General features: G+C 61.4%; 1 protein-coding gene across 5 annotated transcripts in view; it reads left to right on the top strand.

Annotated features, from left to right (window-relative positions):
* STAB1 (stabilin 1) overlaps positions 1 to 13,291 on the top strand; it is a 28,622-nt gene that overhangs the window by 15,131 nt on the left and 200 nt on the right. For 2 of the 5 annotated variants that reach the window (XM_006179997.3, XM_032458335.1), the window contains 43 exons: positions 865 to 960; positions 1,630 to 1,725; positions 1,859 to 1,906; positions 2,073 to 2,203; positions 2,376 to 2,487; positions 2,886 to 2,963; positions 3,052 to 3,150; positions 3,281 to 3,379; positions 3,518 to 3,649; positions 3,863 to 3,991; positions 4,166 to 4,222; positions 4,542 to 4,625; positions 5,122 to 5,317; positions 5,441 to 5,536; positions 5,627 to 5,672; positions 5,784 to 5,860; positions 6,063 to 6,188; positions 6,390 to 6,463; positions 6,601 to 6,675; positions 6,936 to 7,058; positions 7,345 to 7,392; positions 7,605 to 7,682; positions 7,780 to 7,926; positions 8,314 to 8,454; positions 8,543 to 8,602; positions 8,956 to 9,132; positions 9,216 to 9,302; positions 9,417 to 9,566; positions 9,669 to 9,725; positions 9,817 to 10,018; positions 10,382 to 10,531; positions 10,625 to 10,729; positions 10,877 to 10,984; positions 11,073 to 11,266; positions 11,362 to 11,506; positions 11,587 to 11,720; positions 11,810 to 11,975; positions 12,055 to 12,164; positions 12,255 to 12,374; positions 12,456 to 12,605; positions 12,682 to 12,786; positions 12,865 to 13,011; positions 13,101 to 13,217. In XM_006179997.3, the coding sequence (XP_006180059.2) occupies positions 865 to 960; positions 1,630 to 1,725; positions 1,859 to 1,906; positions 2,073 to 2,203; positions 2,376 to 2,487; positions 2,886 to 2,963; positions 3,052 to 3,150; positions 3,281 to 3,379; positions 3,518 to 3,649; positions 3,863 to 3,991; positions 4,166 to 4,222; positions 4,542 to 4,625; positions 5,122 to 5,317; positions 5,441 to 5,536; positions 5,627 to 5,672; positions 5,784 to 5,860; positions 6,063 to 6,188; positions 6,390 to 6,463; positions 6,601 to 6,675; positions 6,936 to 7,058; positions 7,345 to 7,392; positions 7,605 to 7,682; positions 7,780 to 7,926; positions 8,314 to 8,454; positions 8,543 to 8,602; positions 8,956 to 9,132; positions 9,216 to 9,302; positions 9,417 to 9,566; positions 9,669 to 9,725; positions 9,817 to 10,018; positions 10,382 to 10,531; positions 10,625 to 10,729; positions 10,877 to 10,984; positions 11,073 to 11,266; positions 11,362 to 11,506; positions 11,587 to 11,720; positions 11,810 to 11,975; positions 12,055 to 12,164; positions 12,255 to 12,374; positions 12,456 to 12,605; positions 12,682 to 12,786; positions 12,865 to 13,011; positions 13,101 to 13,217 (4,872 nt within the window). Of the gene's footprint in view, positions 1 to 864; positions 961 to 1,629; positions 1,726 to 1,858; positions 1,907 to 2,072; positions 2,204 to 2,375; positions 2,488 to 2,885; positions 2,964 to 3,051; positions 3,151 to 3,280; positions 3,380 to 3,517; positions 3,650 to 3,862; positions 3,992 to 4,165; positions 4,223 to 4,541; positions 4,626 to 5,121; positions 5,318 to 5,440; positions 5,537 to 5,626; positions 5,673 to 5,783; positions 5,861 to 6,062; positions 6,189 to 6,389; positions 6,464 to 6,600; positions 6,676 to 6,935; positions 7,059 to 7,344; positions 7,393 to 7,604; positions 7,683 to 7,779; positions 7,927 to 8,313; positions 8,455 to 8,542; positions 8,603 to 8,955; positions 9,133 to 9,215; positions 9,303 to 9,416; positions 9,567 to 9,668; positions 9,726 to 9,816; positions 10,019 to 10,381; positions 10,532 to 10,624; positions 10,730 to 10,876; positions 10,985 to 11,072; positions 11,267 to 11,361; positions 11,507 to 11,586; positions 11,721 to 11,809; positions 11,976 to 12,054; positions 12,165 to 12,254; positions 12,375 to 12,455; positions 12,606 to 12,681; positions 12,787 to 12,864; positions 13,012 to 13,100; positions 13,218 to 13,291 lie in introns of those variants that run through there. The other 3 variants (XM_032458336.1, XM_032458337.1, XR_004312140.1) reach the window with 3 other exon arrangements.

Here is a 13,291-nt window from a genome sequence, read left to right as displayed (position 1 = left end):
TTAGGAATTCGATGCAGAGCAAAACAGGAAGAGACCCCTGCCCAAGGGGAGTGACATCCCCAAATCATAAAAATTCAGCTGTGGAACTTTGGAGTCTCAGACTCCAGTCACAGGATCACAGAACCTGGGGCCTTCCGCGTGAGCCTGGGGACTAGTTGGCACTGAAGAATGTCTAATATGCCAACTGGGAAGCCAGGTCTGGCTGGTTCAGGGTCAGCCTCTGCGTGGCCTAGGCCTGTGCCGGGATCCCTGGGGCTCCTACCCGACCATGACCTGGACCACCAGCCCGTGGGGCCTCAGCAGTGAGAACTCAGAGGGGCCTAAGAGCTGGAGCTCTTTAAAGTTCAGAACTGAGTGTGGAGTCAGCAGGTGGCGATGCCCCCACATGCAATGAAGGGCAGTTGAGATTTGGGGAGCCTCACTAGTTGCTCACCTGCGGTGCGGACAAGCCCAAGGACACTGGCGCTTAGCAGGAAGGATCAGAGCAGCCAAGCAGGGGGTCGGGGTTGGAGGTGGGATCTGAGCCACCACCCCTGGGGCTGGCCTTGGAAAGCAGGCCCACGCACCAAACACTGCTGACCTCAACAGGCCCTGCAGGGCTCAGGCCTGAGGGCAGTGAGGCACTGAGTCTCCATGGATGCCTCCTGCCAATGCCATCACTTTCTTGGACTCCTCCCCAAAGCCAGTCTCCCCTCCGGGCCTCAGTCTTCCCATCTGGAAAATAGACCTCCAAGGGTGGGGCTGGGAGACACTCCTCTGGGATCCGAGCAGGCCTCCCCAGGGGAGAGTGGCCATCGAGAGCTGAGGAGTGGAGGAGGAGATGCTCCTGGTGAGATGAGGCCCTCTGTTCCCCCGCCTCTCCAGAGCCGGTGCACCTGCAAGCTGGGATTCGCAGGGGATGGCTATGTGTGCAGCCCCATTGACCCCTGCCGGGCAGGCAACGGTGGCTGCCATGATTTGGTGAGGGGGCGAGAGGGCTCTGGGCCCAGGGAAGCCTCTCCAGGGTGGGCCTTGGCTGCAGCTCTCTCACTCTGGTGTCCCTGTCTCTGGTCAGGATTGGGGTCTTTCTAAACTCCAAATCCAAATCCTGTCACCGACTGCCCAGGACAGAGCTTTCACAACTCCTTATGAAGGGCCCCACCCCTGCCCAGCCCCTGTCCCCTGCCTGTGCCCCCACCACCTGTTCTATGCTCTCCTGGCCACTCTGAGCTCCTTGCCGTCCCCTGACCTCACTCTGCTCTAACACCACCATACCTCTGCCTCAGTATTCCAAAAGGCCTCCCTGTGCCACACTTTTGGCCTGGCTATCTCCTGCTCTTGGGTCAGACCTCTCTTGAGGGTCTAGGGGCCTCCTGAGTGCTCCCACAGCCCTGGGCTTCCCTGACCCATCTTTCATAATGGGGTTGGGTAACTCATGTCAAATGCTAAGTGGTCTTGGAGAGCAGGGCCAGGCGCACCAAAGGAGCAAACTGAATGCAGACAGGATGAATGGGGAGACAGATGGTGGGGACGGGTGGCTGGACAAGCAAACAGTAGGAGGATGGGCAACAAGGGTAAATAGGAGGTGGGGGATGCGTGCTGGCCATATGGCCGCTGCATGGAGGCTGTGTCTCTCTGTCCCACCCCCAGGCCACCTGCCGGGCAGTTGGGGGAGGTCAGCGGGTCTGCACGTGCCCTCCTGGCTATGGGGGTGATGGCTTCAGCTGCTACGGAGACATCTTTCAGGTGAGTGGTTCCCTCTGCTTGGGGAGGAGTCCTTTCATATACTCGTGGGAAGGGGCAGTGCTCGGGGTCCTGGGAGGAGTCGGGGGAGGGTTTGTCCCTAGATCAGTGACCTCAGTTCTTTCCCTCCCCTCAGGAGCTGGAGGCAAATGCCCACTTCTCTGTCTTCTACCAGTGGATCAAGGTAGGATAGGGCAGAGTGCTGGGACTGGGGGCTCAAATCCAGGAGCCCACAGAATAGCTCTAAGAGCTGGAGATAGTGGAAGGTAGGCTTGGAAGCTGGGAGATGTAGTCTCACGTGGCGGCTGCCCTCATCACTCCTCCCGTCCTGCTACATCCCATGTGCACAGGGTGCCGGCATCACTCTTCCTGCTGACAGCCGAGTCACAGCCCTGGTGCCCTCAGAGTCTGCCATCCGTAGGCTGAGCCCTGAGGACCAGGCCTTCTGGCTGCAGCCAAGGATGCTGCCACAACTGGTCAGGTGAGTAACTGGGGCTGGACCCTGGGAGGGGGGCTTTTGTGCAAGACCCAACCTGTCCCCAGAGGTTCTCAGCCTGGCCTTTGTCCACACTTCAGGGTGGATCCTAGTTCTAGGGTTTTCTGCAGGGTACACTAACCTGGTTCTATGGCCCCTCCAAACTGTGCCCCCTCAGGGCCCATTTTCTCCAGGGTGCCCTCTCCGAGGAGGAGCTGGCCAGGCTGGATGGGCAGAGTGTGGCCACCCTGAGCCCCACCACGCGCTGGGAGATTCACAATATCAGTGGGGTACGTGGTGAACTCTGGGCAGAAGAGGGGGCCTTATGAGGCATGGGGGCACTCAAGTGGCTACAGGCTTCTCAACCCAGGGTCCCCAGGGCTGAGCTTGGGTCCCCTCACCCTGCCCAGGGCTGAGCTCAGAGAATGTGCTCAGGAGACATTTGTTGCTGGGTAGTGTCTTTGGACCAGAGTGACTCCCCTGCCAGGGTTGTCTGTCCATCTTTGCATGTGTACACCTGTCCCTCCCTCTCATGCATGGGCCTTAGTGAGGGTCTGTGTGTGCCCATCTGTTAGGTCCTGAATCTGGGCCAGGCTGGGGCCACTAGTGGGTACCTGTGTGCCCAGCAGCCTCTCTGTTGGTGCACGCATTCTTAAGTGTATACCTGACTCTGCCTGCTGCCTTCCAGAGGGTCTGGGTGCAGAATGCCAGCGTGGACGTGGCTGACCTCCTTGCCACCAATGGTGTCCTACACATTCTCAGCCAGGTATGGCTGGAGGGGTGTATATGCAGGGAACTTCCTAGGCATGCCGAGAGGCCATGATGTCCCGACCAGCCCCCACGCTCCATTCCAGGTCTTACTGCCTCCGAGAGGGGATGTGCTTAGTGGGCAGGGGTTGCTGCAGCAGCTGGACTCAGTGCCTGCCTTCCACCTCTTCCGGGAGCTGCTGCAGGTAAGGACAAGAGGTGGAGGGGGTAGTGAGTGCCTGGTCGGGGTGCCCTCTCCCAGGTGCTGCCGGAGTTGGCTGGCTCCCAGGGTCAGGATGGAAGGCGATTATGCCCATCCCTGCCCCCTGCCTCTAGCGCCACAAGCTGGTGCCCCAGATTGAGGCCGCCACTGCCTACACCATCTTTGTGCCAACAAACCGCTCTCTGGAGGCCCAGGCCAACAGCAGCAGCCTGGTGAGATCACCTAGACAGGGGCCACTGAAGGGGGAGGGGGAGCCTCCCATCCCACGGCAAAGGGCCACGGTGGGCAGAACGCACTGTGCAGGGCACTCGGTAGTCCTAGAGCCCCTGAGCTTCTCCTCCCCTCTCTAGGACGTGGATGTAGTGCGACACCACGTGATCCTGGGGGAGGCGCTCTCCATGGAAGCTCTGCGGAGGGGAGGACATCGCAACTCCCTCCTGGGCCCTGCCCACTGGCTTGTCTTCTACAACCATAGTGGCCAGGTTGGTTGAGGGGGCAAGGAGACCCTACCTCAGGCACCCTCTCTTGAATACCACTTATCTCGGGAGTTCCCCCACCTGCTCCAGGGACGGCCCATCCTGGGGGACCCCTGTCTGTGAAGATACCCCCAGCCCTGGAGTGCCTCCCTGGCCTCTAGCCCCCAGAGTGAGGGCACTGTGGGGGGTGTGGTTCAGCCTCCTGCCCTGCCCCCCCAGCCCGAGGTGAACCACGTGCCACTGGAAGGCCCTGTGCTGGGGGCCCCTGGCCGCTCTCTATTCGGACTTTCAGGGGTCCTGACGGTGGGCTCCAGCCGCTGCCTGCATAGCCATGCAGAGGCCCTGCGGGTAAGATGCTGGGGCCGGGGGAGGGCAGTGGGAAGTTAAGAGCTGGCCTGGCTGGTGGGAGGGGCACTTAGTCAGGGGTGGGCGAGCTGTTAGCTGGTCCTAGGGGGAAAGAAGATGGGTGTGGGGGCCCCTGCTCCGGGACTACCTGACGCTCTGTCCCCTTCCCCTGCCCAGGAGAAATGTGTCAACTGCAGCCGGAAATTCCGCTGCACTCAGGGCTACCAGCTAGAGGTGAGGCGGGGCTTCACGTAACTCCATCTGCTTCCCCTGCTCTCACTGTGCCCAGGTCTGCTCACCCAGGCGTGGGGACCTGGAACGGTGTGGGCCACATGACTTCCCTGGTAGAGGCCAGGAGGCCGGTGACCCTGCGGCCCACGCCCGGGTCCTGGCCACCCTCTCCTCATCAGGTCTGTCTGTCTTGGTCCTTCCTTGACTCCTCCTCTCCTACTCGTCTGTCTCACCCACTGATACCTGGAGTCTGTCTCCCCATTCACTGCCTTGCCCCTACCTAAGCCACTGGCTGAGCCCTCCCGCCCGTCCCCATTTTCAGGACACCCCCAAGAAGAGCTGTGTCTACCGATCTGGTTACTCTTTCTCCCGGGGTTGTTCTTACACGTGTGCCAAGAAGATCCAGGTTTGTCCTGAAGCAACCCCCAAATCCAAGTCTTTAACCAGGGAGGAGGCCAGAGTAGGGGCCCAGGGCAGGAGCCTGGGTGGGGTTTCAAGGGCAGAGGCAGAGCTGGGACTATGGTGAGGCCAGGGAAGCAAAGGCCTGGAGGAAGGGGAAGGGAAAGAGGGCTGAGGTCAGACCTCCAGGGGATGGGGATGGGGAGAGAGAGAAAGGGGCTCAGCCTGGAGCTGATACCATCAGCTAAACCCTGTGGGAAGCAACAGGGCCCAGCTCTGCCCCTCACTGTGGGGCCTGGCATAGCCCTTCCCTCCTTGAGTCTGTTTCCTCGGCCCTGCCATGGAGAGGCTTGTGGAAGGCGGGCTACATTTCCCTGGGCCCAACTTGCCTTGTTTCGATGGCTCTGTGGCCCCCAGATGCCTTCCCTTGACCCCCGCCATCTCCCTGCCCCCTGACATCTGTCCTAGCCTGTGCTGGGCCTCTCCTTGCACCCCTCCCACAGGTGCCTGACTGCTGCCCTGGCTTCTTTGGCACACTCTGTGAGCCGTGCCCAGGGGGGCTGGGTGGTGTGTGCTCAGGCCACGGGCAGTGCCAGGACAGGCTCCTGGGCAGTGGGGAGTGCCGCTGCCACGAGGGCTTCCACGGAACGGCTTGTGAGATGTGTGAGCTGGGCCGCTATGGGGCCAACTGCACTGGAGGTGAGGGCTGGGGAAGGGGCAGGAATGGTGGGCAAGCTGGCAGAGGACAGCAGCTGTGGAAACACTGCAGCAGGGGCAGGACGGACACCGGGTAACTCCTGTCCTCCCTTGTTCTGCTCCCAGTGTGTGACTGTGCCCATGGGCTGTGTCAGGAGGGGCTTCGAGGAGATGGTAGCTGTGTCTGCAACGCGGGTTGGCACGGCCTCCGCTGTGACCAGAGTGAGGAGCAGCCCCAAGAGGGAGACGGGTGATTCCTGGGGAGGCAGTTCCGTGGTCTGAATGATCAGAACGATCCTCCTACCCCCACAGAAATCACTGGCCCTCAGTGCCCACAGAAGTGTGACCCCAACGCCAAGTGAGTGAGCTCCGCCTGGGGCAGGTGGGCAAGTGGGTGGAGGGACTGGGGTTAGGGCAGGGGCTGGACAGACACAGACTAAATTGTTGCCATCCGTCCCGTCCCTCCCAGCTGCATCCGGGACTCAGCTGCAGCCCCTGCCTGTGTCTGTGCCGCGGGGTACTCAGGCAACGGCATCTCCTGTTCAGGTCCAGCCACACCAATGCCCCAGGGCCCCTGAAATGTTGGGGTGGATTTCTCCACACTGCCCCTCCACTCGCTTTAGGTCCATTTCTATCCCTGTCCCCTTTTGGGTCTCTCTGATCTTTTCCTTTCTTCCATGCCCTCCTCCCCTGTCCTACTCTGTCCCTCACCTGCTGCTCACAACTCTGTGGGATGGTCTACTCCTAGAGGTGGACCCCTGTGCCCATGACCGCGGGGGCTGCTCCCCCCACGCCAACTGTACCAAGGTGGCTCCTGGTCAGCGGACATGCACGTGCTTGGATGGCTACACAGGCGACGGGGAGCTGTGCCAGGGTGAGGCTGGGGTCCCCCACTGGGGTGTATTCAGGGTTGTGGGTCTGGCTTCATTGATCTGCGTTGGACTAGAAAGGGCTGAGGGGCACACAGGCTGCGGGACTGAGGGTGCTCAGAGGGTAGGGGAAGAGTACCTGCATGGACAGATGAACAGAGGGGGCTGCCAAGGGCCGCTCCTCACCCCAGTGTCTCTTCCCTCAGAAGTTAATGGCTGTCTCATCCACCACGGGGGCTGCCACACGCACGCTGACTGTATCCCCACAGGCCCCCAGCAGGTCAGCACAACAGGGCTGTGCCACTCCCTCATAGGGCGCGGCCCTCCTCAGACCGGACCCAGGGAGGGGGTGCTCCTACCCAGGCAGTGGGCCCACTCTTGGGTCCTAGCAGCCCCACTGATTATGATTTGGGATAGGTCTCCTGCAGCTGCCGTGAGGGTTACAGTGGGGACGGCATCCGGACCTGTGAGCTCCTGGACCCCTGCTCCCAGGTCAGACCCCCAGGCCCCACCCAGTTTCACAGAGGGAGGGGACTGGTGCAGGAGCTGGCCCTCCTCACCCCAAGCAGGGTCCTAAGGGCCTCTGAAGGGTGAACTACCCTCAGCACAAGCTCAAGCTGACTGATTAGTAAGACAGAGTTTTGGGGGTTGGACAGAGAACTTCATGGCCCTTTCCCCAGGGCAGGTGGTGGCAGGGTTGGGGCAGAGGAGTCCTAGGAGTCACTGACCTCTCTCTCCTGTTCGTGACTCAGAACAACGGAGGCTGCAGCCCCTACGCCGTGTGCAAAAGCACAGGGGACGGCCAGAGGACGTGCACCTGCAGTGCAGCCCACACCGTGGGTGATGGCTTCACCTGCCGTGCCCGAGTCGGCCTGGTAATGACACCCAAGTAGAATCCCTGACCCAGCCTTGGCAGTGCCCCCCATGGGGCTGACCCATGATAATGGTTAAGACCCCAGATTTGATCCTGATCCTGACCCTGAACATGACCCAGAGCCTGACCCAATTCCACTCTGGGCCTGACCTGTGCTCAGACCACCCTGGCTTTCCTTTCTTCGTCTCTGCCTTGGCCAGACCTTGGGCTACAGGTGCTGGGACAGGCACCAGCCCTGAATGGGGGCCAATCAAAATCTGAGCTGACCCTTGCCTCCCCTGCCCCAGGAGCTCCTTCGGGACAAGCATGCCTCATTCTTCAGCCTCCACCTACTGGTGAGTGACCGGCTGGCCTCGCTTCCTTGGTTCACCTGGGGCCTCGCTGACCTGCACCTCCTCCCTGTCTCTGGGCCTTGATAGTCTCCTTTGGTCAGAGAACTAGCTGGTTTGGTTTCTGAGTCCAGATCTTTCCTGAAAGATCAGTGGAAGCCCTAGTTGGTCCCAGGTTGCCCTTCTTCCACTCAGAGTATTCCCCTCTCCCCCACCAGGAATACAAGGAGCTCAAGGGGGAAGGGCCTTTCACAATCTTCGTGCCTCATGCAGATTTAATGGCCAACCTGTCACAGGTAACTCAGCCCCTGAAGCAAGGCTGGGGAGGGATGGGCACTGCCTGGGCAGAGGGGCAGTCACAGCCCCCCTGTACCCTCACGATCCCCACTCCAGGATGAGCTGGCTCGGATTCGCGCAAATCGCCAACTGGTGTTCCGATACCACGTGGTCGGTTGCCGGCAGTTGCGGAGCCAAGAGCTGCTGGAGGCGGGTTATGCCACCACACTCTCCGGGCACCCCCTGCGCTTCAACGAGAGGGAGGTGGGCCCAGTCCCCACCCCTGACATGAGCCGTCCACAGACCCAGCACTCAGGTGCTTTCAAGGCCTGAGCCCTTGTCCCCATGCCTTTAGAATCCTCTCACCTTCCCATGGCCAGGGCAAAGAATGAGAGGGACATGGGTCTGGCCCCAGATCCCACTCACTACAACGGGCCGGTGCTGGGCTCAGGACTTCCCAGCCTGGCCCCGTGCCGGTGCCACACCCACCAACCAAGTCCTGGTGGGAGGCAAGACCTCCCTCTGCCTTGACCCCGCCTTCTTGCCACGAGACTTGCCCAACCCAGGCTCTGCCCCTGCCTCAGGCCCCGCCCACAGCTCACAAGCACCCCACTAATCTCTTCATTCAGTACTGGTCCCCCCACCCCCCAGGGCAGCGTTTACATCAATGACTTCGCGCGCGTGGTGAGCAGTGACCACGAGGCAGTGAACGGTGTCCTGCACTTCCTCGACCGCGTCCTGCTGCCACCTGAAGCCCTGCACTGGGAGCCTGACATGGCTCCCACCCCACGGGTATGACCCTGGGTGCAGGCCTGGGAGCTGGGGGCCTGGGATCCTGCTATCCTGTCTGACCTCACTGCTCACGAGTTTCTGTCTCCAGAGAAACATCACCGCTGCTGCCGAGAGCTTCGGTTACAAGATCTTCAGCGGCCTTGTTACGGTACTTCTGCATGTGAGAGTGTGCGCAAATGTGCACATGCCAGTGTGTCTATGCAGGTGACTGTCAATGTATGCACTCACCTGTCTGTGCACACCTGCCTGTGTGAGCACATCTATATGCACAGACTGTGTCCATGAGAATCTGTGGAGCACAAGGGTGCATTTATGTGTGCTTACATAGCTGACAACATGCATGTGTGTCCATGTATTCTTGCCTGGGATGGCTACAGTGTGGCCAGTGGGAATGTCACCTGGGTCCCTGGAACCCCTGCCTGGTCTCTATAGTCAGCCCCCTCCATCTGCCCACCAGTCTCTGACTGGGCTGACTGCCACACATCTGCTCTGTCCCACCAGATGGCTGGCCTCCTGCCCCTGCTTCGAGATTCATCCCATAGGCCTCTCACAATGCTATGGCCCACAGACTCCGCCCTGCGAGCCTTGCCTCCTGATCGCCAGGTCTGGCTGTACCATGAGGACCACCGTGACAAGCTGGCAGCCATTCTGCGGGGCCACGTGATCCGCAACATCGAGGTGGGCACACCCCCAGACCTTGGTCCCCACTGCCTGCCACCCAGCCAGCCCACCCAGCTCCAACTGTGGCTCCATCTGCTCAGGCCTTGGCATCTGACCTGCCCAACCTGGGCCCACTGCGCACCATGCATGGGACCCCCATCTCCTTCTCTTGCAGCCGTGCCCGGCCGGTGAGTCTGGGGAGAAAGGTTGAATGAGGGAAGCAGGAGGCAGGAGCCCTGGCAGTGGTGGGGGGCTGCAGTACACCTGTGACCCTCATGTACCCCCACATCTTCCACCTGCAGGGTGAGCTCACCGTGGGAGAGGAAGACGCCCGAATTGTTCAGCGGCACCTGCCCTTTGAGGGTGGCCTGGCCTATGGCATTGACCAGCTGTTGGAGCCACCTGGTCTTGGTGCCCGCTGTGACCGCTTTGAGACTCGGCCTTTGTGGCTGGTGAGGGAGGTCACAGGCCAGAGGTGGATGGGGAGGGGCCTAAGCCCACCTGTCCTGTCCAACTACTTGACCTTGCTATGTTTTGGCCTCCCTTCTTTCCAGAAAATTTGCAGCATTTGTGGGCTGGAACCACCCTGTCCTGAGGGCTCACAGGAGCAGGTAAGGGGCTGTGAGCTGGGGAGGGTTGAGGGTGGGGCAGGGCCCAGGGACCACCAAACTCAGGCATTCAGCCTGATTCCTCTTGGCCCAGGGCAGCCCCGAGGCCTGCTGGCGCTATTTCTCAAAGTTCTGGACGTCTCCTCCGCTGCACTCCTTGGCACTGCGTAGTGTTTGGGCCCGGCCCAGCCACTGGGGTCAGCCCCAAGGCCTGGGCAGGGGATGCTACCGCAACTGTGTCACCACAACCTGGAAGCCCAGCTGCTGCCCTGGCCACTATGGCAGCGAGTGCCGAGGTGAGCGTCCTGAGGCTGCAGATGCTGACTGGCTCCTTTAGCTCTCAAGACAGCCACGGGCACAGCTCTGGCCATTGTGCCTCAGAAAGGGTGTCGGGGTGGTCAAGGGCTGGCGCAGGTTTGGGGCAGGGGTGAGTGGATTTTACCCAGAGAAAACACTCTTAAGAGCTGGGGTGGGTGTGTTGATGGTGCCAGCTCCTACACCGAGGGTCTGGGTGTTCTCCAGGGCACAGGGACCTGGAGAGTTCTTAGCAGCGTGGGGACTTGGGTGGAGGATGGATGATGTGGTTGGGCTGGGGATGCACCTGTTGGGGTCCTGACAAGCGCCCTGCCTCACCTCACTTCTTCTACCCTGTCCCCTAGCTTGCCCTGGTGGTGCCAGCAGCCCCTGTAGTGACCATGGCGTGTGCATGGACGGCATGAGTGGCACCGGGTATTGTAGGTGCCGTCCAGGGTTTGCTGGGACAGCGTGTGAACTCTGCGCTCCGGGTGCCTTTGGGCCCCTTTGCCAAGGTTAGCTGTCTTGCTCCATCCACCCTGCCCTACGCTGCTCGCGATTCCCTTGACCCACATGCCAACAGTCCCCCTGCCTGTCCGTCTCCTCAGCCTGCAGCTGTACCTCCCATGGCCGCTGTGATGAAGGCCTTGGGGGCTCTGGCTCCTGCTTCTGTGATGAGGGCTGGACTGGGCCACGCTGTGAGGTGCAGCTGGGTAAGTGGGCCTTGTGCTTGTGCCTACCCTGCACACTTGGACATACTCGCACACACCAGTGCATGCCCCAACTGCACCCTCAGGTGGGGGAGGACCCCAGGAAGGCAGCCACTAATCTGGATATGTGGGGTGGGCCTTGGGGGACAGAGCTGCAGCCCGTGTGTGCCCCACCCTGCGCACCCCAGGCCGTGTGCCGCGTGGGCAACAGCTGTGAGTGCAGCCTGGGCTATGAAGGGGACGGCTACACGTGTACAGGTGAGCAGGTGGACGGGGGTGTGAGGTGGGAGGCCCCACTCCCCTCCTCTCCTGTCACCTGGCCCAACTACCTCTCCCTGCCCTCCAGTGGTGAACCTGTGCCAGGATGGGCGTGGTGGCTGCAGTGAGCACGCCAACTGCAGCCAGGTAGGCACCAGAGTCGCCTGCACCTGCCTACCTGACTATGAAGGTGACGGCTGGAGCTGCCGGGCCCGCAATCCCTGTGAGGACGGCCACCGTGGAGGCTGCAGCGAGCATGCAGACTGCCTGAACACAGGACCGGTGAGCAGGCAGGGAGCCAAGCAGCTAGGTGGGGAGGCCCCCCAAAAGCAGCTGTCCCAGTCCCTGAAGGGGGCTTACCTGCTCTCCTGTCCCAGAACACCCGACGCTGTGTGTGCCATGCCGGCTATGTGGGTGACGGACTGCACTGTCTGGAGGAGCCCGAGCCGCCTGTGGACCGCTGCCTGGACCAGCCCCCACCGTGTCATGTGGATGCCGTGTGCACGGACCTGCACTTCCAGGGTGTGCTTCCCTGCCCACTCTCAGCACCCTTGCTTTACCTTGGTGCCAGCCCACTGACCACGCGCCCCTCCCTTCTGCAGAGAAACGAGCTGGTGTCTTCCACCTCCAGGCCACCAGTGGCCCGTACAGCCTGAACTTCTCAGAGGCGGAGGCAGCTTGTAGGGCCCAAGGGGCTGACCTTGCTTCTCTCCCTCAGCTTTCTGCTGCCCAGCAGGTGCATGGGGCCCAGGAGTCTGAAGCCAAGCCTGTGGGGGACCCCTTGAGTTGGGCCTTGGGTCTCAGCATCCCCTTCTGCCTCCATAGCTGGGCCTCCACCTCTGCCTTGTGGGCTGGCTGGCCAATGGCTCGGCTGCCCACCCCGTCATTTTCCCCGCGGCAGACTGCGGTGATGGTCAGGTGGGCGTGGTCAGCCTGGGTGCCCGGAAGAACCTGTCAGAGCGCTGGGATGCCTACTGCTACCGTGTGCAAGGTGCAGCCACCCACCACGCCCCTGTCCCTGCTGTCCCTGCTCACTGACCTACCAACCCACTGAGCCACCTTTCTTGCAGACGTGGCTTGCCGCTGTCGCGATGGCTTTGTGGGGGATGGAACCAGTGTGTGCAATGGGAAGCTGCTTGATGTACTGGCCACCACTGCCAACTTCTCCACCTTCTATGGGGTGTGCAGGAGCCCATCCTCAGGGGGTGTTGGGTAGCTGGGATCCGTGGGGAGGGAGCCCACCCACAACCCTGATTTCCCACTCTCCCAGATGCTACTGGAATACGCCAATGCTACCCAGAGGGGTCTCGACTTTCTGGATTTCCTGAATGACGAGCTCACCTATAAGACACTCTTTGTTCCTGTCAATGAAGGCTTTGTGGACAATATGGTAACTAACAGGGGGCGTGGGCAAAGCAGGGCCCAACTCTGCTCCGTCTGGCCCAGGCCAACAAGGCCCTGCTTTGCCCAGACGCTGAGTGGCCCAGACCTGGAGCTGCACGCCTCCAACACCACCTTCCTGAGCACCAATGCCAGCCAGGGCACCTTGCTTCCTGCCCACTCGGGCCTCAGCCTCGTCATCAGTAGTGTGGGCCCCGACAACAGTTCCTGGGCCCCTGTGGTGAGTCTGGTGGCTGCCCCTCCCCTGCTGGCCCTAGTCCTCACTCACCTTCTGGGCCTGACTGGTCTCCCTACAGGTCCCAGGAGCAGTTGCAGTTAGCCGTGTCATCATGTGGGACATCGTGGCCTTCAATGGCATCATCCATGCTTTGGCCAGCCCCCTCCTGGCACCCCCACAGCCCGTGAGTTGGCTGGGGGCGGAGCTGCAGGGGGTGAGGGGACTGCTCTGGAAAGGTCCTTGATGCTCTCCTTGTTTGCAGCGGGCAGTGGTAGCACCTGAGGCCCCACCTGTGGCAGCAGGTGTGGGGGCTGTGGTAGCTGCTGGAGCACTCCTTGGCCTGGTGGCCGGAGCCCTCTACCTCCGCGCCCGAGGCAGGGCCACAGGCTTTGGCTTCTCTGCCTTCCAGGTAGGTTGGGTGGGGGCCTGATGGAGTTGGTGGGGGTCTGGGCCCACTGATCTTGTTTGAGGCCCCTCACTACTCACCCCTCTTGCCAGGTGGAAGACGACGCTGCTGATGACTTCTCCCCCTGGCAAAAAGGGACCAGCCCAACCCTGGTCTCTGTCCCTAACCCGGTCTTCGGTAGCCCAGATGCCTTTTGTGAGCCCTTTGACGTGAGTGTTGGAGGCAGGGGAGTTGGGAAAGTGGACCCAGGCCTGGTCTCGGCCCAGGCACTAACATTCCTCCC

The sequence above is a fragment of the Camelus ferus genome, chromosome 17 (genome assembly GCF_009834535.1).
Source record: "Camelus ferus isolate YT-003-E chromosome 17, BCGSAC_Cfer_1.0, whole genome shotgun sequence".
Taxonomy (NCBI): domain Eukaryota; kingdom Metazoa; phylum Chordata; class Mammalia; order Artiodactyla; family Camelidae; genus Camelus; species Camelus ferus.
This window is presented reverse-complemented; position numbering and strand designations above follow the sequence as displayed.